The sequence below is a fragment of the Perognathus longimembris genome, chromosome 1, assembly GCF_023159225.1.
Source record: "Perognathus longimembris pacificus isolate PPM17 chromosome 1, ASM2315922v1, whole genome shotgun sequence".
In the NCBI taxonomy this organism is placed as follows: Eukaryota; Metazoa; Chordata; class Mammalia; order Rodentia; family Heteromyidae; genus Perognathus; species Perognathus longimembris.
The window spans coordinates 61,721,738-61,745,081 of NC_063161.1; the positions used below are offsets into that span (position 1 = coordinate 61,721,738).

The 23,344-nt window shown below is 38.7% G+C and overlaps 1 protein-coding gene across 9 annotated transcripts in view; it reads right to left on the reverse strand.

Annotated features, from left to right (window-relative positions):
- The window catches only part of Lrrk2 (leucine rich repeat kinase 2), a 137,995-nt gene that overhangs the window by 69,940 nt on the left and 44,711 nt on the right, over positions 1-23,344 (reverse strand). For 6 of the 9 annotated variants that reach the window (XM_048366378.1, XM_048366388.1, XM_048366345.1 and 3 more), the window contains 12 exons: positions 22,229-22,358; positions 20,335-20,459; positions 17,633-17,739; positions 11,544-11,688; positions 11,267-11,403; positions 8,375-8,503; positions 8,130-8,300; positions 7,038-7,296; positions 5,083-5,271; positions 3,523-3,641; positions 2,746-2,815; positions 1,592-1,809 (listed from right to left, as the gene is read on the reverse strand). In XM_048366378.1, coding sequence (XP_048222335.1) covers positions 1,592-1,809; positions 2,746-2,815; positions 3,523-3,641; positions 5,083-5,271; positions 7,038-7,296; positions 8,130-8,300; positions 8,375-8,503; positions 11,267-11,403; positions 11,544-11,688; positions 17,633-17,739; positions 20,335-20,459; positions 22,229-22,358 — 1,799 coding nt within the window. The remainder of the gene's footprint in view (positions 1-1,591; positions 1,810-2,745; positions 2,816-3,522; positions 3,642-5,082; positions 5,272-7,037; positions 7,297-8,129; positions 8,301-8,374; positions 8,504-11,266; positions 11,404-11,543; positions 11,689-17,632; positions 17,740-20,334; positions 20,460-22,228; positions 22,359-23,344) is intronic. The other 3 variants (XM_048366363.1, XM_048366370.1, XM_048366395.1) reach the window with 3 other exon arrangements.

The window sequence follows — 23,344 nt, forward strand, 5'->3', positions numbered from 1 at the left end:
GAACATTTGAGAAACACGTTGAGCTCATATTGCTGCACTTGGTAGCTCTCGATTAACCATCTACAGTTGCTTTGAAAACACAGTCCACAACTGAATGTCAAAATAATTACTGGTCCAACCAGGAAAAACAGCACAGGTTAACTACCAAAAGCAATTTCACAAGAATAGCTTTGAGAGTTCATCCAGCTTTTTTTGTCAATTATTTCTACAAAGAGCAAGTTGGAAAGTAAAATAAGCCTTGGCTAATATTCAAACTAATGATTTAGTGACTAAACGTAATTGGTATGACACTAAAAAAAATACTACCTTTTAGAAATCATTACACATTTTAATATAAGTAAGATTTAATCTGGTGTAACTAGTTGGAGAAGAAGAAGCTGTAACTTGTTAGGAAGGTGGAGGAGGGTGGGGGGAAGGGGCAGACGAACAGAGAGGAAAGATGGGCAAATACAGCCATAATATCCGAAGTACATATCTGAAAATTGGTACCAGGTAACTCAAGGGGATGGGTGGGATTGAGAGAGATGGGGGAGAAAGATGGAATGGGGGTGACACTGATCAAAATGTATTGTACTCATAAATTGACATGTTGAATTGAAAACCCTTTATACAACTACCTAAAGATAATAATATTTAACTATGAAAGTAATCCCTGACAATATATTTCTAATGTCAGAACTTCTTTTTTTAAAAACATGGGGCTTTTTGTTTCAGATCTCTAGATTTTAATTTTAAACAATTCTAATTTTATAATGGTAAAGCAAACATATGTTTCCAGAGTAGGTGAGTTGTGAAAGTCTTTGGTATGGATTATTGTCAAAGTGCTGAAATCTCAGAAATAATCGTATCTCTGACTTTCTCTTTAAACATCAGTATGTTCACTATAATTCCACAGTTTAATGAGATTACAAAGTCATATTAAAGACTGGATTGAGTTGCTTCTGATCTTACAAATTTAGTCAGAAGGAAAGGTGTGTGTGTGTGTGTGTGTGTGTGTGTGTGTGCACGTGTGCACGTGTGTGCACATGAGCCCATCCTGAGTTTAAACCCATGGTCTGGGAGCTGTCCTGAACTAGTTTGGTCACAGCTAGTACTCTACCACTTGAACCACACCTCCATTTCTGGCTTTTTGCTGGTTAATTGGAGAGAAGAGTCTAACAGACTTTTTTGCCCTCACTGCTTTTAAACTTCAGTTCTCAGATCTCAGCTTCCTGAGTAGTCAGGAATATAAGCGTGACCCACAGCCCTCCAAGGAGAAACTGTTAGTCCTTACTCTATTCTGCTCAGCATAGGCCAGATCTCTCTCTTACATCCTAAGTTGGATTTTCTATAGAGATATAATTCCTGAATGACATTTTCCATTTGATTTAAGACATTTTCTTCTGTATGATCAGGATAAGACCTGGAATTCCTTGTCAGTCAACTCTCCAGTTTCATTATCTGTCTCTGTACACCACTGAGAAAATAAGAGAATTATTTCCCAATGACACAAAAGTAGAACCCACTTCTGAAAATTTTAACCATGCAAATTAGGTGTCAATGCATCAACCCTTGCAGTGTCCTGCATGTAAAAAGGATGGATTCAAATTACTTCACATAATTGCTGTGGAAAGTTGGTGAGTGCATTCTGGTGAAGCTCCAACTTTTCGAGATGCTCCAAATGACCACTTATACAGCATTTCTGGCTCAGGGCATCAATATCTCTGAGCTCATTGGATGAAAGGTCTAATGATGCAATGTACTCTCTCTCAGAAGCCAAGGAGGAAATGCTGTCTGAATTCCTCATATGACACTGAAGTTTTGATGACCCTTTGTCAAAAACAAATAAACAATGGAAATGTAAGCACACAATATAAACAGTCAGAGTACTGTGAGTGCCAGGCTCTCTCCAATCATCGGGTATTCAATTAATAAAAAAAAACCAGACTAAGGGAGCTTCCCTTCCCATGGCAGACACAGACAACAAATAAAAATATTTAACCTATGGTGTTAAAAACAAAAATAACAAGGAAAGGAACTGGAGGCTGGTGGTTCACACCTCTAATTCTAGCTATTCACGAAATTGAGACCTAGTGGGCCTCAATTCAAGGCCATATAAGCAATAAAAGTCCTTGAAACTTCATTCCCAAAATTACTGGCTAAAACCTGGGCTAGAGGTGGCTTAAGTGGTAAAGTGCTAGCTGAACGCAAGCTTGAGACCCTGAGTTCAAATCCTGATACATAGAAAAAGAACCAGGAGATAAAGGTAGCATTTGGTAGGTGTTTCTTTGAAAATTCAGAGAAACCACTAAAAAAAATAGATGCCCAGTAATATTCAGAATATAACTTGGTTTTTTGTTTTGCTTTTTTGCTGGTCCTGAGGCTTGAATTCTGGACTTAGGCTCTGTCCCTGAGCAACTTCTGCTCAAGGTTAGCACTCTACCACTTGAGCCACAGTGCCACTTCCAGCTTTTTCTATTATTTCATTGGAGATAAGAGTCTCACAGATTTCCCTGCCTGGACTGGCTTCAAAACTCGATCCTCAGACAAGCATGAGCCACCTGCATCTGGCTAATAAGTTTTTTTCTTTTTGTTTTAATTCACAACTCTATTTTATTTTTCTAAATCCTGTGGAGTTAAGTACATATGAAGATTATGTAAGATGAACTAGGACACAAGGGGGATTTAAATAATCAAAGGAAACTTAACAAAGCATTATATTCTGCCCAAATATCTGTACATTTACTAGCACTTTCAAATACTTACTGATTGAATCATCTGAAGACAATATTTTCATTTTTCGCTTCAGCATATCTTCATGATCAAAAATGGGTCCCTATGAAACAAACAATAATATTTACCATAAAAGCACTATCAGATTTTCAAAGTTGTTGGGGTTAATTTTTTTTGAAACAACATAGAAGCAACCATAAAATATTTTATGGACTAAGTATCTCTAATTATGAAGATAAATTGGCAAATTCAAGCTGAGTCCAATCATGCATATAAAAGAAAACATTCCATTTAAGTGCATAAATGCCCTTTCACAATATGTACTTTGCCCAGTCAGTTCCTGTGGTTCACACCCATAATCTTTGCTATTCAGGAGGCTGAGATTTGAGGATTGTGGTTTTCTTTTTTTTTTTTTTTTGCCAGTCCTGGGCCTTGAACTCAGGGCCTGAGCACTGTCCCTGGCTTCTTTTTGCTCAAGGCTAGCACTCTGCCACTTGAGCCACAGCGCCACTTCTGGCCATTTTCTATATATGTGGTGCTGGGGAATCGAACCCAGGGCTCCATGTATACTAGGCAAGCGCTCTTGCCACTAGGCCATATCCCCAGCCCCAGGATTGTGGTTTTCTCCAATATACCAGCAAAAAAACCTATAAAGCCAGAAATGGAGCTGTGACTCAAGTGATAGAGTTCGGCATTAAGTAGAAAAAGCCAAGTGAGAGCACAGTCCCACTGTCAGTGCACACGCAAACACACACACACACAAAGCACAATGTCAATAACCAAACACAACATGATCACAGTTTAACTCACCAATGAATTCGAATGCCTTTGCAAATTTGGTGAGCAACGTTGCAACACAGGATCATGGTAAAAATCTCCCACACTAATGGAATTTGTTTTGTTTTTCACAAGAAATGAACTTTCACTTCCTATTTTGAAATGATAAAATAACATGAGCATGAATAAGAACAGCTAACTCAGTTCTAAGATGCTCATTCCTAGAAGGTTATGATTTTTATTAATAGAAATTTCATAATCAATTTTCTTTGTAATATCTTTTGAATAAAGATGATAAACTAAGATAGCTTTTCATTTTGAGTTAAACTACTTTTTCTACCTCTAGGGATGGTGGTCACAGATTAAATACTGAATAAGTGCTAGACAATGACAAGCAGAAGAAAAAATAATCTATGCTTTAGGGCTGCTCCTATTCTGAGAAAAGACAAGAATATCAGTGGGTAACACTGGACAGTAATATGTATATATACAAAAAGCAGAGAGAACTATGTACATAAATCTGATCAATATTATTCCTTCATTCATTTCCATTTCTCTGAAATTTTCTTATAAGGAAATGGAGGTTTGGCTCAAGTAGTAGAGCTCCAACTTTGAGCAAAAAAGCTAAGCATGAGAGTTCAAGCCTAGAAGCATAACTTAGATACATTGTTCCAGGCATGTGCCAAGGAAGGAAGCAAGGCTTTATCCCCAAAATAATAAGCCAATATCAGGGCTAGGGATATGGCTCTGTGGTAATAGTACTTGTTTAGCAAGTATGAGGGCCTGAGTTCAAAACCTTAGTACCACTAAAGCCAACCAAAGTCCTTTATCAAGCTGCACTGTATTAAATATGCACCCATTGTCACTATTGTTATATATTCTACTATATAGTTTTTAAAATTATGTCAAGTAAGCTATTAAAATATTTGTATTATTGAACTTGGAACTAGTGGCTCATGCCTGTAATCCTAGCTACTCAGGAGGCTGAGATCTGAGAATCATGGTTCAAAGCCAGCTGGACCAGGAAAGTCTGTGATACTCTTAACTCCAATTAACCACCAAAAAGTTGAAAGTGGAGATATGGCTCAAGTGGTGGAATGCTAGTGTTGAGCACAAAAGCTCAAGGACAGAGCCCAGGTCTTGAGTTCACACCCAAGACTGAAATAAAAAAAGATACTGTTATTATTTTAACCACAATAAATGTAAATCATATTTTTTACTCAGTCCTTCCCACTTTCCAAATACTATCCAGAGCCTTTACTTATATTTTCTAGCAAAGCTGGCAACACTTTATCAAGATAAAGGCACTGACCCAGGCATAGAAAATTCTAGTCAATATCAGACAATGTCAGTATTTGCTATGTGATCTTTTCCATGACCTCAGAGCACTGAATAACAGTGGGAAGGCCAGAGACTCATTTTCTGGAGCCACAGTCTCAACTGGAGTTAGGAAGCCTGTCTCCAGTAACAAATGCATTTCTTACTCAGGTTTTTCCATATGCTGTAGGGGGAATTCATTAGTATCAGCTGCTACTCTTCCAGGCCCATGTGCATGTGTGAACTACAAAGGGAACTGCGTTTGATAATAAATACCTTCACTATCCAGATCATCACTCTGACCAAACACACTGTCCATGGAAGAATCTGGAATGAAAGTCCATTCACTGAGCTTATCCAGTACATCTTCAGAGAAATTCCCATCACTGCCTGCAGCTGCTCCTTCCTCCACGATCCTTCTCATCTGGTGCCTGAGTACCATTCTTGCTAGCATAGAACCTGCATCTAAAAAGAAACAGGCCAGCTGCTTAGGAATCAACAGGAACAGGAAAAAACACTTGCCTTACCAAAGGTAATTTTTTCCTCATGCTTCCAGAGAGTTTTACATTCTTCTTTCCAAAGTCACTTTACAATAATAGGCTGTGCCATAGAATAATTATCTGATGGCAGACTAATTTTTTCTCTTTATATTATTATATCTGTAAGTAGCTGAACAAAGAGATTTCAATTCAACACATCTGTTTATGAATACAAGACATCTCTATCGATATCACCTCTTCCATCATTCTCTCCTAACCCTACCTATCCCAAGTTTCACATATGTACATTTCCAGATATGCACATTAAATATTATCATTGTATTCATCCATATTGCTGTCTTTATCTTCCCCCCTCCTCTTTTCTATCCTCCTCTGAGAAACATGTTAAAGTGTTAGCTCATTGTGTGAGGGAATTACGCCTCCGGCATACACCTCTATGTACACCATGCCCCAGGGACTGTCACAAGAAAATAAAAATAAATAAAGGGAATGCAAAAAATGTTGAACTTCCACTTGGGACCACAACCCTTCTGTTGAAGGTATGAGATGAGCTTGTGTATGTGATGGACTAGGGGAATTTACTGATTTCTTAGAATAGGGCTATCAGGGGGAAAAAAGCATTTTCAACTAATCTTTTGCTATAACATAAAACTTTTTCATCTATATGCTTTCTGTGAATATTGAGAATATATGTCTTAATAGGACATGCGCACAATTTTTATAAATCAGTTTCATTTTTTGTTTCTTTGTTGACAATCCTAGAGTTTGAACTCAGAGCCACAACACTTATTAAATTTGCTTGCTCAAGGATGGAGCTCTACAGCTTGAGCCAGACCTCCATCCCTATTTTTTGCTGGGTATTTTGGAGATATAGTCTTGTAGACTTTTCTGCCTTGGGCTAGCTTTTAACTACAGTCTAGATCTCAGCCTTCTGAGTCACTAAAATTCCAAGTGTGAACCACTTGCAACTGGTAGTGTGTCCATTTTAAAACTTAATTTTTTAAGGATATCTCTGTCTATGCTGAAAATGTTAAGGATCTTGTCAAATTCCTTTAAAGTAAGGCAATTTAATTCCAGCTGCCAAGAATTCAAGCTCATAATCATAGCTATCAGAAGGTAGAGATCTGGAGAGCAGGATTTAAAGCAAGGCTAGGCAAACAAATCTATGAGACTCTTATTTCCAAATAACCAGCAAAAAGCTGAGCATGAAAAGATGGCTCAAGTCATAGAGGGCAGCAGCCATGAGTGTAAATGCCTCAGTTATACAATTATATAATATAATTAGCATCATTACAGTTGATTTGAGGTTGAGCACTTGCCTAGCATGCACCAAACTCTGGGTTCAATCCCCAGCACTGCAAAATAATAATAATAACAATAATAATAATACTACCAGGGCTCAGTGGTTCATACCTGTAACCCCAGCTACTTGGGAAGCTGACGTCTGGGGATCCCAGGTCAAAGCAAGCCAGGGCAGGGAAGTCTGTGAGATGCTTTATCTCCAATTAAGCACCAAAAAAGCCAGAAGTGGAGCTGTGGCTCAAGTGGCAGAATGCTAGACTTCAGTAATAAAGCTCATAGACAATATGCAGGACCTGAGTTCAAACCCCAGTATAGACAAAATGAATAAGGAAGAGAAGGAAGAATAGCAGGGAGGAGGAGGAGGAGGGAGAAAAGGAGGAGGAGGAAAAAGGAGGGGGAGACATACACAATATTCTTACTGGTACTTACTCGTTTGTTTCCTTAAATTGGATGTCTTATCTGGAAATAAAGGACCCAGCCAAGAAGGTTCAATTTTTCCTATACCAAATCCTCCCAGGCAGATGCTGTTGTTGGCCAGATCTAGTGCCAGCCTCCTTAAGAGCAAGCTGATTACATGGCTGTCCCCCTTCTGCATGCTAATCATCAACGCTTTCCTTACATCCTCTTCATGGGATCCGCTATTCAGCAGCAGCTCCACCAATTTGGGGTTGCTCTCTTTCTCACAGACCTATTAGAGAAAAAAGAGCAGAAATGGATGTGTGACTCAAGTGGAAGAGTGCCAACCTTGAGTGAAAAAGCTAAAGGAGAGCATCCAAGCTTACGTTCAAGTCATAGGCTAGTAATAGGCATAATACACAGAAAAAAAATCATATGAAACTATTAAAGGAAAGAATTTAATTGACATTAATCATGAGAAGCAACTATAGTCAATGCATGCTTAAACAAATTTTAACTTAACCTAAGTAATTTGATTATTTATATTATTGTAATGTATAACTATGGTAGTTGATAAAAATGAGTTACAAGTTCTATTTCTTTTTATGTTGATTACCAGTTGGCATTAACTGAAACGTAAAACTAAAAGTGAAAAAGTAAATTAAAATAGGTCTTTTAAAAGTAAGTTACTGTGGGACATCAGTGGCTCACGCCTATCGTAGCTACTCAAGAGGCTGACATCTGAGGATCACAGTTTGAAGCCAGACCAGATAGGAATGTACATTAGACTCTTATGTCCAATTAATCACAGAAAAAGCCAGAAGTGGTGCTGTAGCTCAAGTGGTAGAGTGCTAGCCTTGAGCACAAAGAGGCTCAAGGACAGTGCCCAGATCCAGAGTTCAAACCCTAGGACCAACAACATCAACAACAAAAAATTTTACTGAAAAATGCAGTACCTTGCTGATTCTTTAATAATGTATGTCAATCACCACATATAAGGCTGGGATACTCAAGAGACTGAGATCTGACCAAGGTTCAAAGCCAGCCTAGGCAAGCAAATCTGAGAAATGGCAGAAGCAAAGGACAGTAAAATATGGTAGAAGTAATGTCATGAACATTATTTACCTGACAAATTAAAGAAGTTGCCTCCTTGGCTTGATTGGAATCTGCTCCCAGGAGAAGCAAACATTCTACCATGATGCTATTATTCTGATCACAGGCTCTTTGTAACATCACATTTTTTAAATCTTCATCCATCACCAGTTTTGCAAAACATTTGCAACAGAGATTGAGAAACTGCAAAGGATGGAAATGAGGATTAGAGCTAGCTCCGTGTATCACCTTGAGCCTATCAGTGAGTAATATCATACCTGTGGGTCCTTTGGTTCTGTGATACCAGACGACATCTGATAGAATATTACGGACTCAAATGAATGATGCAGGAGCAGCTTAGAAAAAGATGCTGACAGGTCCAGAATGGCAAAGATTGTCTGAAATCCCTGAAAGTATAACCAAAATTGTGAATCATACATGCAATAGAATGGGCATAAAAGAATAAATAAGTAATATAAAATAGAGTTTGTATACTCTTAATATATAGGAGGCTCACTTAAGTAAGCACACATACTTGTTAGGTCTGTACTTGAAATAATCCTGTAGATACTCCAGACTCTTTAGAAACATAGATAAAGTGCTATTTAACAAAATAATCCCAAGCAAAGCAAAAACAACAACAAAAAACCCCAAAACAAAACTATTCTTTAAAGGTGTTTTTAAAACCTATTCTTTAAATGTATCTTTAAAAATGCCTATGCCTATGTAAAGCTTAATCTATTGATTGAAAGCTAGCTATTACCCAGGACTTGAACAGCTTAGTATCAACAGACGTACTTATCAAAACAGGGCCAATGAGTATTGTTGCTTTGTTTTTTTTTAAATATATTACTATTATTAATTATTATTGTGCCAGTACTGGGGCTTGGACTCATGTCATGGGTGCTGTCCTTTATCTCTCTTAGTCAAGGCTACCACATAAGCCATACTTTCACTTCCAGTTTTTTTATGTTTAACTGGAGATAAGAGTATCACTGACTTTTTTACTTGGGCTGGCTTCGAACTTTGATTTTCAGATCTCAGCCTCCTGAGTAGCATGAGCCCGGAGTCTAGAGGAAAGATAAGATTCTTGACTTTAGTTCTTAACATGAATAAACTCACCAAAGATCACTATAACTTTTTGGTATACCATGACCTCTACTGTAACATAAATACAGGTGTCTAAATATTACATTATTATTTTCAGCCTTTAAGATGCTAAGTACCTGCTACCAGTGGTCTTGAGTTTTGCAGGTCTAAAAGACTCATGGTTCATAGCCTTTAGAGCAGAAATTCCTACAAACTCAAAGGCTTTTGCTAAGCCAATGATTCAAATATATAAAAGGTACATGGATGTGTGTGTATTTGTGTGTGTGTGTGTGTGATTAGATACAATAGTCACATAGACTTTCTTGCATATGCTGATTTCTAACCACAATCCTCAGATATCAGCCTCCTGAGTAGCTAGGATTATAGGCAGGAGCCTCCTGAGTAGCTAGGATTATAGGCATGAGCCACCAGATCCTGGCAATGAAAGGACTTTTAAGCACAGACTTGGACAAATATAATGGTTGGCAGGCCAGACTAAGCCTCCATACCTCTACTATACAGATCCTTAAATTTATGTATGATGAACTAATCCAGAATAACTGGTTAAATTTTTTCACTTGCAAAAACAAATCATTTTCTTTCAATAGATTGCTGTTAATCAACATGGTTATAGCTTTACTCAGTCTAGCACAAGACCCTTTATAAAATGCATAGAAAAAAGTGCTGTGATTTATATCTATGAATGTCTTATATTCAGCTTACATGAATTTTCTTACCTACAGACAATATCCTACAAAGGTTATGCATATTTTTACTTCTAGTGAACTGTGCGATTTAGATTTTTTGGTGTGGTTTCTGAAATATATAAACTTTGCTAATAAAGTACAAAAAAACAAACAAACAAAAGAACCAAAAGTGGGCTGGGAATATGGCCTAGTGGCAAGAGAGCTTGCCTCATATACATGTAGCCCTGGGTTCAATTCCCCAGTACCACATATATGGAAAACAGCCAGAAGTGGCGCTGTGGCTCAGGTGGCAGAGTGCTAGCCTTGAGCAAAAGGAAGCCAGGGACAGTGCTCAGGCCCTGAGTCCAAGGCCCAGGACTGGCAAAAAAAAAAAAAAGGCCAAATGACTTCATCTCCAATTAACCAACAAAATGTCAGGCTGGAGGCATGGCTCATGTAGTAGAGCACCACATGAGTAAGTACAAACCTTTAGTTCAAGCCCTGGCACCAGCAAAATCAAAACCCATGACCAAGCAGAGGTTCAAAGAATCTATTTGTTTTGATAATTAAAATAAATCAGGCAGGGCACTGATGGCTCATGCCTATAATCCTAACTACTCAGGAGACTGAGATCTGAGGATCATAGTTCAAAGCAATATGGGAAAGCAAAGTCCATGAGACGCTTATCTCCAATAAACCAGTAGAAAACCAGAAGTGGCACTGTGGCTCAGAGTGGTAGAGCACTAGCCTTGAGCAAAAGAGCTCAGGGACAGTACCCAGGCTCAAGTTCAAGCCCCATGACTGACAAAAATAAATAAAATAAAATAAACTGGGCTGAGTGCCTGTGACTCACACTTTGTAATCCTAGCTGAAATCTGAAGGTCCTAGTTCAAAGCCAGCCCAGGAAGGAATGTCCATTGGACTCTTAGCCACCAAAAAGTCTAAAGTGGAGCTGTGGCTCAAGTGATAGAACATCAGCCTTGAGCAAGAAGAGCTCAGGGAGCCAGGCTCTGGTGACTCACAGCTGTAATCCTAGCTGCTCGGGAAGCTGAGATTGCTAGCTTTGTGCACAAAGAGACTCAGGGACAGTGTCCAGGTCCTGAGTTCAAGTCCTACAATGGACCAAAAAAAAAATCTCAGGGACGAGACCTAAGCTCTAAGTTCAAGCCCAGAACTGGCACAAAAAAAATTTTTTTAAGAAAAATCTAGAAGTACAGGTGTGGTTCTATTTCTGGAGTGAGAGCACAGGCTCTGGGTTCAAGGCCCAGGACCAACAAAAATAAATAAATAAATTCAAACAGCAAGCAAGCAGGAAAGTAAGAAAGAAGAAAGGAAGGAAAAGAAAGAGTGCATTCCACATAAGCTCCCACATTCCATTGCAGACAATGAACGTACTGTGATCTGCACTTCAATAACATCTTTAAACCGTTGTAAACTGGAAACTAGAATCTTAGCCAGCAGCCCACTTCCTGTGCATAAATTCTTCTTGGTACTCAAGCATCCTAAGAGATGTAAACCTAGACACTGAACTTCTAGAATAAGAGGGGGAAAAAAGCAAAAGAATTAATTGTTTCAAACTTTAACATTGAAGAAAAAAATTAAAGATGTCCAACCGTAACATCTCATAGCCTACAAAAAACAACTGCAAATCCTGAGTTCCAATGATCCCAACCTTGGTCATCTGGATACATCTGCAGTGTATGAAGTACAGAGTCCACAGCACCATCCAAGGACAGCATCTCCAGCACATCAGGAAAATGTGCTAGTGAAGAAATTATTTTCAATCCGCACCTCTGAATCCCAGGATTGCCAATAAACTGAAATCAAAAGGGTTGCGAGAATATTTGTAGGTAAATACAGGAGCATAATTACAACTTGCCTCCAGTTAAAATCAGGTATAGAGAGATAAAATGTTCATCAACTAATGGGAATCACATTAGCACACTTATTTTTGTCTTCTGTATTGTTAATTACTTTTTGTGTGTGTGCACTGCAGTACTGGAGCGTGAACTCAGGGCCTGAGGACTGCCCCATAGTTTCTTTGCTTGATACTCTACCACTTGTACCACAGCTCCATTTCAGGTTTTTTGATGGTTGATTGGAGAAAAGAGTCTCATGGACTGGCCTGCCCAGGCTAGCTTTAAACCTCTATCCTTACTTAGATCTCAGCCTCCTGAGTAGCTAGGGTTACATGAGCCACATTGCCTGGCTAGTAATTACTTTTTTTTTTTTTTGGCTTAAGAGCTAGCATTTTAACATGTCTAGAGTGCTGGTAAGCATTGTGCTAAGTAAATAGTAATCTCATGAAATCCATGCTAATACAATCCCTTAAAGTCTATATAGTTCTCTCTTCCAAATGGATCACCTCCATTAACAAGAGTTCAGCAAGAATTGGAAGGACTTGCAAATCACAGAAATGAAATCAAACCAATGGGGTTTGATTCTGAAGTCTATTCACTTTGCAGTAAAATGCAACATTACCTCTCACCACAGAACTACCAAGTGGGCCAAGTGGCTCACACCTGTAACCCTGCTACTTAGGAAGTTGAGTTCTGAGAATCATGATGTGAAGCCAACCTGGGCCGACAAATCCAACAGATTCTTTTTTCTAATTAATCAGCAAAAAGCCAAAAGTAGAGGCATGGCTCAAGTGGGAGAGCATCAGGAGAGCATCAGCCTTGAAGAGAAAAACTAAGCAGGAACATGAAGCTTTGAGTTCAAACTCCAGTGCAGGACACCATATATAATGTGTGTGTGTGTGTGTGTGTGTGTGTGTGTGTGTGTGTGTCTGTGTCTGTGTCTGTGTATTTCTTGTCCTTTATCATTTTATCCAAATACCCTTAACCTCTTTTGCCATTTTTTTTTATTTATTTCCATCTTATTACCTTTGCTTTGAGTAGTTAAAATATATGCACTTTGGAGCCAATTAGATTTGGGGTTAAAGTCTATGAAACTGATGAACATCAAAAAAAAATGTGAAAGAGAATTTACTCTAAAGTTGTAAGGGACTATGAAATAAATTCAAAGTCATGCACTGTGTGTGTATATGTATACATATATGTGTGTGTGTATATATATATATATTCATCTTTTTCAAGGGTAATAAACTGTTAAAAAAAAAAACAACCCTAATTTCAGTCATCAAACCATTTAGACACTGTTATATGTGATCCTGTGACAATGACTTCTCTTTGTGGAAAGTCAAAAATGACCTGTTTTAAATAATTAGGCAATCATTGGCCTGGATCGGAAAGAGATTAAGGTAGCACAGTACTGCAAGTATCCCCTCTCTAGAGAGAAACTGGTTACAGGCTAAGAGATTATTATAAGCAAGACCACACCAAAGCCACCAGCACAACTATGTTCATCACAGCACAATTTTTCATTGCTAAAATATGGAACCAACCTAGATGTACCTCAGTAGATGAGTGGATCAAGAAAATGTGGTACATATACACAACGGAATCCTATGTCTCTACCAGAAAGAATGGCATTGCCCCATTCATAAGGAAATAGAAAAAAATCATACTAAGTGAAGTGAGCCAAACCCAAATAAACATAGGCTCTATGGTTTCCCTTATTGGGAATAATTAATACACGTTTAGGATAGCCCTAGCAGAAGATTACCATAGCTCAATAGCTAGGTCCATATGAACACATAAGATGATGCTAAGCGAAATGAACTTCAAGTTATAGAAACAGGTGGTATATCATTGTTGTTATTCTCAACATACCATGTGAAATTTTTTTTTAAGACAAACATACAGCTGGGTGCCAGTGGCTCACGCCTGTAATCCTAGCTACTCAGGATGATGAGATCTGAACATCACATCCAAAGCCAACCCAGGCAAAAAAGTTGATAAGACTCCTCTCCAATTAACTACCAGAAAATGGAAGAGCACTCAACTGCTTAAATACAGCATTGATTTATTAATTAATAGCTAGGCAATATAAATGTTTCCTAAGTCTTAACAGCAAAGCATGAAGCAAGGATAGGGCCCTTTCTGGACATGGAGCTCTGGGTGCCCATGTTGGTGTACATCCTGGAGGGGAGGGGAGGGGAGGGGAGGGGAGGGGAGGGGAGGGGAGGGGAGGGGAGGGGAGGGGAGGGGAGGGGAGGAGAGGGGAGGAGAGGTGAGGAGAGGAGAGGAGAGGAGAGGAGAGGAGAGGAGAGGAGAGGAGAGGAGAGGAGAGGAGAGGAGAGGAGAGGAGAGGAGAGGAGAGGAGAGGAGAGGCAAGTGAGAGCACAAGGCCCTGAGTTCAACCCAGGACACACTCTCTCTCTCTCTCTCTCTCTCTCTCTCTCTCTCTCTCTCCCTCTTTCTCTCTCTCTCTCTCTCTCTCTCTCACACACACACACACAAATGCTAGGTGTCAATCAAAGAGAAGCATTAACTAAGAGATTAGGAGAGTTTAACTTGTGCTTTGAGTTATCTGCTTTGAGATCAGTGGCTCTCTTGTTTCTCAGCAATATATATGATAATGATAAAATGATACTAGAAATCCAACTCTACATGAGATAATAGATATGAACATTCATTTTAAAACATCTGGCACACGACAATTGCTACATAGCCTTTGGTGTTGTTAACATAATTGTTGCTATTGTTGGTGTGGCGAGGATGTATTGGTGATGTATGAAATCCCACTCATGAAGAAAAGAGTTTTAAGCCAAGCAAGGCCCTTGCATCAAAATTTAGTGTTTGAAAAGAGAGGCTGTACAGGAGATGGACTTTGAATGGTTTAAATGTTTGAGGATATTTAGAGGACCACTGGGTCATGGAAATCAAGGGAGGAGAAAGTAGCAATTAAAGTGCTAGTGGGCTGTTTCCTTTCAGTGCTTTTAATTCAGACTGGCAAGGACAGAAAGCTGATTGTATGAAATTAAAGGAGAGAAAGAATGTGCATTTTGTGGGTGTGTACTCTGCTATTAACAAGCTTAGAAATGAAAGAAAAGTGGTAAGTTGATAGAAGGAAAGACAGGGTAAAGTCTCTTCCAGTAACCTTTTAAGTACTGTGTGTATGTGTGTGTGCGTGTATGTGTGTGTGTTTGTGTGTGTGTGATGCCAGTACTAGGGCTTGATTTCCATCCAGGCCTCATGCTCTTGCTTAGCTTTTTCCCTCAAGGCTAGCACTATACTATTTGAGCCATTGAGGATTGCAGTTCAAAGCCAGCCCAGGAAAGTCCATAAGACTCTTCCATCCACTTATCCAACAAAAGACCAGAAGTGGGGCATAGCTTAAGTTGATAAGAGAGTAAGCCATGAGCGAAAAAGCTCAGAGACAGTGCCCAGACCCTGACTTCAAGTCCCAGGACAGACAGATATACAAACATACACACACACTTACACAAAATCTAATAACAAAGCATACATGGAAAAACTATAATGATAGCACACTGAGATAAACATTGAACCCACATAACTCAATAAGAAGAAAGTAAACTTAGAAAGTATGGGGATAAAGCTAGATATAAGTAATATGCCATCTGTCAAGGTAAAATTGAGTTAGAACAAATGGGCAAACAGGTAGACATGATACAAATTTAAGTACTCAGATTTTTTTGAGCTTTTAGAATCAGAGGTCCAGCAATAATTTAAAATCCAATAGTAATAACTTAACTAACATCAACAGAGTTTATAATGCTATTTTACATGAAGGATCTCATAAAACCATGATAACCTTAAATGAGAAACTATTTAGTAATGCTCATCAATATGGAACAAGTGCCATCATTCCTCTGACAAGATTACAAGATCTACAATAGGCAGGAATAGCACATATTTGTTTCTGTCTTCTCTGTGCCTAACTTGTTCTTTCCACATACTCTCAGCAAATATTTCTGCAATTAAATTCGGCCAACCTTTTTTGTACCTGTACTAAGGCTTTACCTCAGGGCCTGGGAACTGTCCCTTTAGCTTTTCTGCATTCAACCACTCAAGCCACACAACCACTTGAGTTTTTGGGTGGCTCATTGAAGATAAGAGTCTCATAAACTTTCCTACCCAGGCTGGCTTCAATACTCAATTCTCAGATATCAGCCTCCTGAATAGCTAATATTACAGTTGTAAGCCACCAGTGACTGGCTTTAATTTAGCCCATTTTACAATATATTCATGCCAAACACAAGAATCATTTTTAACATTAGGTACAAGTGACTCACACAACACAGGCAATTATAAAGTTCAGTTTAAATTGAATTTTTAAAGGTAATCTCTCTGGAAGCTGCTGTAATTAATTCAGAGCATTTATCAAAGCATACAAAATCATAAGTAATCACTTCCACATATTATATTATTCTTTCATTAAAATATTAACCCTAAGAATTTTTTATATTTTCACCTGCATATCTCTCTCTCTCTCCCTCTCTCTCTCTCTTCTTTTGCACTGTAGAGATTGAATTTAAAGCTTCATGCTCTCACTTGATTTGACTCATTTACTGACACTGGCCCTCTTACCTCTGAGCCATGTCTCCAGCTTAGCTTTTTGCTGGTTATTTGGAGATGGAGTATTTCAAACTTTTCTACATGAGCTGGCTTCGAACTGTGATTCTCGAGAGCTCAGCTTCCTGAGTATTTAGGATTATAGTCTTGAGCCTCCAGGACCTAGTTTTCACTCAAAGCCTTCTAAGGAACCAATTCATTTTTACCTTAGACATCCAAATTACCTTAATTCCATCCATATATTTCACATCAGACAAGGAAATGCAATATCTTTTTTGCATAGTTGATTATGAGCTATTGACACCCTAGTTATAATGTATATTACAAATATAAATACATAGATATATGTCAATGCCTAACTAAAGACTGGGAAGAAACCATGTGAGGGGCTCTCTCTGAAGAGAGCAATGCAAACAAGCACAGGGAATCAAAGATTGTCATGCTCTTCCTCATATACCTTGCAGACTGAAATTTTTATCATGGGACGGTAAAAGAGAGGCCAACAAAGAAAACAGTAGCCCAAATCCCAGCTCCTCTTGGGTTTAATACCTCATCTAGGCTGGGCACCAGTGGCTCACACCTATAATCCTAGCTACTCAGGAGGCAGAGATCTGAGGATTGAGGTTTGAAGCCAGCCCCAGCAAACAAATCTGATTAACCAACAAGAAGCCAGAAAGGGAGCTGTGGCTCAAATGGTAGAGCAGAAGCCTTGAATGAGAAAGCAAGAACTAGAGTCCCTAAGTTCAAGTCTGAGTCCTAGAGCACGCATGCGCACACACACCCATACACACACCACACTGGCTATCCACACATCTAGCTCTAGTTCTTTGGCTGTCTAGATCAAACAAACTCAAGTAGACTAATGTTGCTAGCAATCAAAAGAAGCTTCAGGGGCTGGGAATATGGCCTAGTGGTAAAGTGCTTGCCTAGTATACATGAAACCCTAGGTTTGATTCCTCAGCACCACATATATAGAAAAAGCCAAAAGGGGTGCTGTGGCTCAAGAGGTAGAGTGCTAGCCTTGAGCAAAAAAGAAGCCTAGGACAGTGCCCAGGCCTTGAGTCCAAGCCCCAGGACTGGCAAAAAAAAAAAAAGAAGTTTCATAAGTCTATAGTTGATGGTAGATGTATCTCTGACAGATTTTGCTAACTACAGTACTCCTCATGGCCCATATTCCCATTGTCATTCTATGTTCCAATCATGTGACTTCCTACTATCACATTGAAGAGAAGAAGGAAACTTTAAAATACTTGCCCTAGTTCCTTAAATGTCATATTCTGGTTAACATATAAAGACAGTAAATCCATATTTAACATACCCTGTTCAAAGCCGATAGTACAAGCTTGTGAATATCATTCTTGAAACATTGTTTTTTAACCATATCTAGTTTACGCTGAAATTCATCTCTGGAATCATCTGACATGCCTAAATACAAAATAAATAAGTAAATACATGCATGCATATATACTTTTCTCATAAATATTTAAGTAAAAAAATTGTCCCTCAAAGGAATAAAGCTGACATTTTCAAGGAAAACTGAAAGGAGTTTACTGTTACTGAAGATTTATTACAGTCTACAAACAAAATTCAAAAAGAGACATTATAATATTTGGAAGCAAAAATACATGTAAACCATGTCTCAATAGTGAACTGACAGTTACAAATGGAACCTCATGACTTCATTTTTTTAAATATGATTAATCTCTTTCACTATAATCATAAATATGTATGTATATGTTGTTATACATTTCATTTGGATAGGAAATAATCACATGAAAAATATGATTAATAATCATTTTTCAAAGTGCTAGAAGATTTGAAGAAAGACAGAACAAAAGCTGTCTTCAAAAAGATTCTCTTTTTTTCTCTTTTTTTCTGGTGTGTGTGTGTGTGTGTGTGTGTGTGTGTGTGTGTGTGTGTGTTAGCACTGGAGCACTCAGGACCTAGACATTGTCCTATAGCTTTGTTGTTAAAATTTGTTACTCTACCACTTGAGCCATAGCCCCACTTCCAGATTTTTGCTGGTTAATTGAAGATAAGAGTTTCAGAGTTTTTGCCCAAGCTGATTTTGAACCTCAATTACAGGTATGAGCCACTGGTGCCCTGCCAAAGAGGCATTTTTATGGGGATGTCCTCTTAAACTCTGAAACATATGACATCCCTATTCATACAGAAAGTGATTTAGAACACTTTCAGTTTGAAAGGAAAAAGTTACACTTCAAAAGAATTGGAAATTTTATAGAATCAAAAAGGGGGAAAGAAACACTATTAGCCCTCATATTTAGGAGTAAGTGTGGCTGTCAAATGCATGTCCTAAATCACCTTTAAAATCCATCTTCTCTGTGCATCCAGCTCCCTATGCCCACATCCACTGATCACCAATGACGGCTAAGCCCATTTCCTTACATCTAGTTTTTCCATGCCAATTCACTCTACGTCATAAAGCTATTTGCTGTACGATGCCCACATGATCCCAACACTACTGGTTCTAAGAACTTCCAATAAATTTTAACTAAATTCATGACAAAGCACCAATTACTCAGCATTACAAGCAAGGAATCCATCTTTCTTCCTTCGTGCATGGCCCCAACCAGTCCTCCCCTTATTCTTTTCACTCACACCCAAAATTGTCTGACCAGATTAACATTCTCATGGTGCTTGAAAACTCCCCTGGGCCTTATACAAAGACATCTCTAGGTGCCCTGAATCTCAAATATCACAATTACTCTGTGAATGAATTTGTTGAAAGTTCACCAATATTCTCATCATTGTGTATACATTTATGTGTAACAGCCCTTTTCACAATTCTTGGTAATTAGCAGGCTTGTCTAATTCTAAAACACATGTAATACTTTGCTTTCATTCCTGTTTCAACTCCTAACAGCATCCTAGGGTTCATAATGTAAAAGGCACTTAAAAAACATGTATTGAAAGATCGCAGGAGTGAATTAAATGGGCTTTGAAGGACAAATAGAGAAAGATGTAGGTAGGAGGTAAAGGGAGAGAGGGCAGAAACCCTTGAGGTAAGTACCAGTTACATTGGCTAAAACCCAACTTCAAAGTAAAGGAAGGATCGAGATAAAGTAAGAGAAGAGTTAGAAAAATAATAATAAAGTAATTCAAGCAAGTGAGGGGAGAAAACCTTGAACTTGAGCTTGGATGATGGTAACAGAAACAGAAAAGAATATTAAGCTGGGAGTTGCTGACTCAAAAAAAAGTAGAACAGGGGCTGGGGATATAGCCTAGTGGCAAGAGTGCCTGCCTCGGATACACGAGGCCCTAGGTTCGATTCCCCGGCACCACATATACAGAAAACGGCCAGAAGCGGCGCTGTGGCTCAAGAGGCAGAGTGCTAGCCTTGAGTGGGAAGAAGCCAGGGACAGTGCTCAGGCCCTGAGTCCAAGGCCCAGGACTGGCCAAAAAAAAAAGTAGAACAAACTCTTATAGATGGGGGAGGGCTAATATAATAAAGCTGGTAAATGGGTATGAATGTGGTGAAAGTGGTTCATCTGCGTGTATGAATTTAGTGCAATGAGAATGCTTGAAATTGAAGAAAGGAGAGGGAGAAGAGTGACAGAGAGGCTGAATTAATTGGGGTATGTTATTTGTGGATAAATGTTACAATAAAACAGGGCTGGTGGCTCATGTCTGTAAGCCTAGCTACTCAAGAGGCTGAGATCTGAAGATCATTGTTTGAAGCCAACCTAAGCAAGGAAGTCTCTGAAACTCTCACCCCCAACTAACCACCAAAAATCTGGAGTGGTACTGTGGCTCAAGTGGAAGAGCTAGCCTTGAACAGAAAAAGCCCAGAGAGAGTTCAAGCCCCTGAGTTCCAGTACCAGTACTAGCACCAAAAAAAAGTTACAATGAAATCCACATACTGAACTAATGTATGCATGCTAACTTTAAAAAAGAGAGAAAAACCAGTCATTTAAGTTTGTCTAGAAAGTTGGTATTTCACCAAAAGTTCAAGATCCATTCAAACTACTACCTCTGCCTGCTATCAATTCTGTGACTTACCAGGCACTATAAAATGCACAATGGCCCGGAGAGCCTCCAGCTGCACAGACAACAATGTCTGGTGGCTTCGCATAGTTGTTATTATCTTAGGGACCACTTCTGCCATTGTATCCAGGGGAGTGTTACTGCAGATATAAAATCCACATGATTATGACAAATACAACCTGGTGTACAAACATCAAACGAACACAAAACAGAACCATAAGTTCTATCAAAAATTGATGCATAAAATAGCATTTGAATTCAATAATGTCTTAGTTGTTTCAACTTCACTCTCAGGAATCATAATTCAAGCCCAGCCTGAGTTGGGCTCATGATTACAATCCTAACTACTCAGAAAGCTGAGATCTAGAGGATCTTAGCTGGAAGTTCAGAAATGTCCATGCAGCTCTGTCTCCAAAATAAGAAGCAAAACACCAGGCTGGAGGTATGATGGTTCAAATAGCAGAAAACCAATGTGAGTAAGCAAGCCAAGCAAACAAAAAGCTCCAGAGTTAAGAAGAAAAGGAGGATGATAAAGAGAAGGAGGAGAGGGAAAAGGAGGCGAAGGAACAGGAGAAAGAGGATGGAAAGGAGAAGGAAGAGGGGGAAGATGCTAGTGGCCCACACCTGTAATTCTAGCTTCTGAGGAGGCTGAAATCTGAAGACTGCAGTTTGAAGCAAGACCAGGAAGAAAGGTGCATGAGATTTTTATTTCCAATTAACCAGCAAAAAATTCGAAGTGGAGATGTGACTCAAGTGGTAGAGTGGTAGCCTTGTGTGAAAAAGCCAAGGCCCCAGGACTAAAAAAAAACAAAACTAAACTAAAACTCAAAAGGGCTGGGAATGCGGCTTAGCGGTAGAGTGCTTGCCTAGCATGCATGAAGCCCTGGGTTTGATTCCTTAGCACCACATTAACAGAAAAAGCCAGAAGTGGTGCTGTGGCTCAAGAGGTAGAGTGCTAGACTTGAGGAAAAAAAAAAAAAAGCCAAGGACAGTCCTCAGGTCCTGAGTCCAAGCACCAGGACTGGCAAAACAAACAAACAAACAAAAAAAACCTTAAAAAAAAAACTAACAAATACCTGCATGCTGGTGTTTTAAATTTTGTGCTTTTCACACATGCACAGGACTGTTTTAAGATGTACTGTATAATTATTTTTAAGTAATCAACACCATCTGAGTATCCTGGATACTGTATATACTGGTATTAGAACTAGGGAAGGGAAAGGGAATATTAAAATGGAGAGACAAAGGATAAAAAGACAAATGACTCCAAAAGCAATACTTACAAAAGCATTTGGTGTAAACCAAGTGAACAACTCATGGGGGAGAGGGAAAGAAGAAGGGGGGTGAATGAGGGAAGAGGTAACAAATTGTACAAGAAATGTACCCACGCCTTACATGTGAAACTATAATCCCTCTGAACATCACATTGACAATAAATAAGTAATTATTCAAAAAATCAACACCAAGCAGGAAGCACAAGAATAAAACATCATTTTGCTATAGTTTCCCATCTTTTCCTTCCTTTCTCCCTCTCTTCCTGGAAATATTTTTGTTTGGCTTTCTTGTTCATAGCTGGTGCTCTACCACTTGAACTACATCTCCACTTCTGTCTTTTTGCTGGTTAGTTGGACATAGGTGTCTCTCAGAATTGTCTGCCCAGGCTGGCTTCGAGCCATGATCCTCAAATCTCAGCCTCCTGACTAACAATAGTGTGAGACATACACACTTAGTTCATCTTTTAATGTTTGGATAAAGTCAGTACTGATAATCTCAGTGACATGAGATTATACTGCAAAAGCCTTCTGTCTTCAAATTCAGTATGCTTTTCTTTACATTCTTGGAGATAGGCTTGAAATAATATTTTACTTGACTCAATATCATATACAGTGTGTATATGAATTGATATTACCTTCCTTCAAAAAGATGACTGAGCATCCTACATCCACTTTCAGCCACTTCCGGAGAATGTATGTGCTTCTGCATTAACTCCAAAACATTCAGGTATATTCCTTTTGACATCAGGATTTTTCTAAAATCAACTACAAGACATTTTAAGGTTATTTGTTGAAATGAAAACACATTATCATACTATTTATTTATCTATCTACCTATTTATTGTGCCAGTACTGAGGTTTGAACTCATAGCTGGCACTCTCCCTGACCTTTTTTGCTCAAGGATAGAACTCTGCCATTTGAGCTGCATCTCCACTTTTGGTTTTTGGTAGTTCACTGGAGATAAGAGTCTCACAAACATACCTACCCAGGTTGGCTTCAAATCCCAATCCTCAGATCTCAGGCTCCTGAATGGTATAAGCCACTAACACTGTATTCTGATAATTTTGCAATAAACTGAAACATTAAAGTAGTCCAAGTTCTGTATGGTTCTTTGTCCACTTAAATATCATTAATATCTAATTCTTGAAAACATACTCTATTCCTTGTTCTATTATTTTCATATTTATGAGTTCTTCAAATTTTGATTTTAATTTTTATTTGTAGTGTAGATTTATTCCAATAAAATCAACATATTCCCAGTCTATGTGAATTATTTTTTCTTTTTCTTCTTTTTTCGCCAGTCCTGGGGCTTGAACTCTCGGCCTGGACACTGCCCCTGAGCGCTCTACCACTTCAACCACAGCTCCACTTCCCATTTTTGGTGGTCAATTGGAGGTAAGAGTCTCATAGAATTCTCTACACTCTTCAAACAGTGATCCTCAGATCTCAGCCTCCTGAGTAGCTAGGATTACAGGTGTGAGCCACCGGTGCCTGGCTTTTTTTTTTTCAGAAAAAAAATGTGCTTAATGGTCTCCAAAATAAGAAAGACTAATACCAGATAACTTAAAGGGAAAAGCAGGGTTGGTAAAGATGAGGAAAAAAGATAGAAAGGATGACACTGGTCAAGGTGCACTATACTAATAAGATGGCATGTTGAATTGAAAGCCCTTTAGACAACTAAAGATAATAAAATAATAATATGAAGAATGAAGCTTAAATTTTATTCTTAAAAAACTTCACAGAATAACGA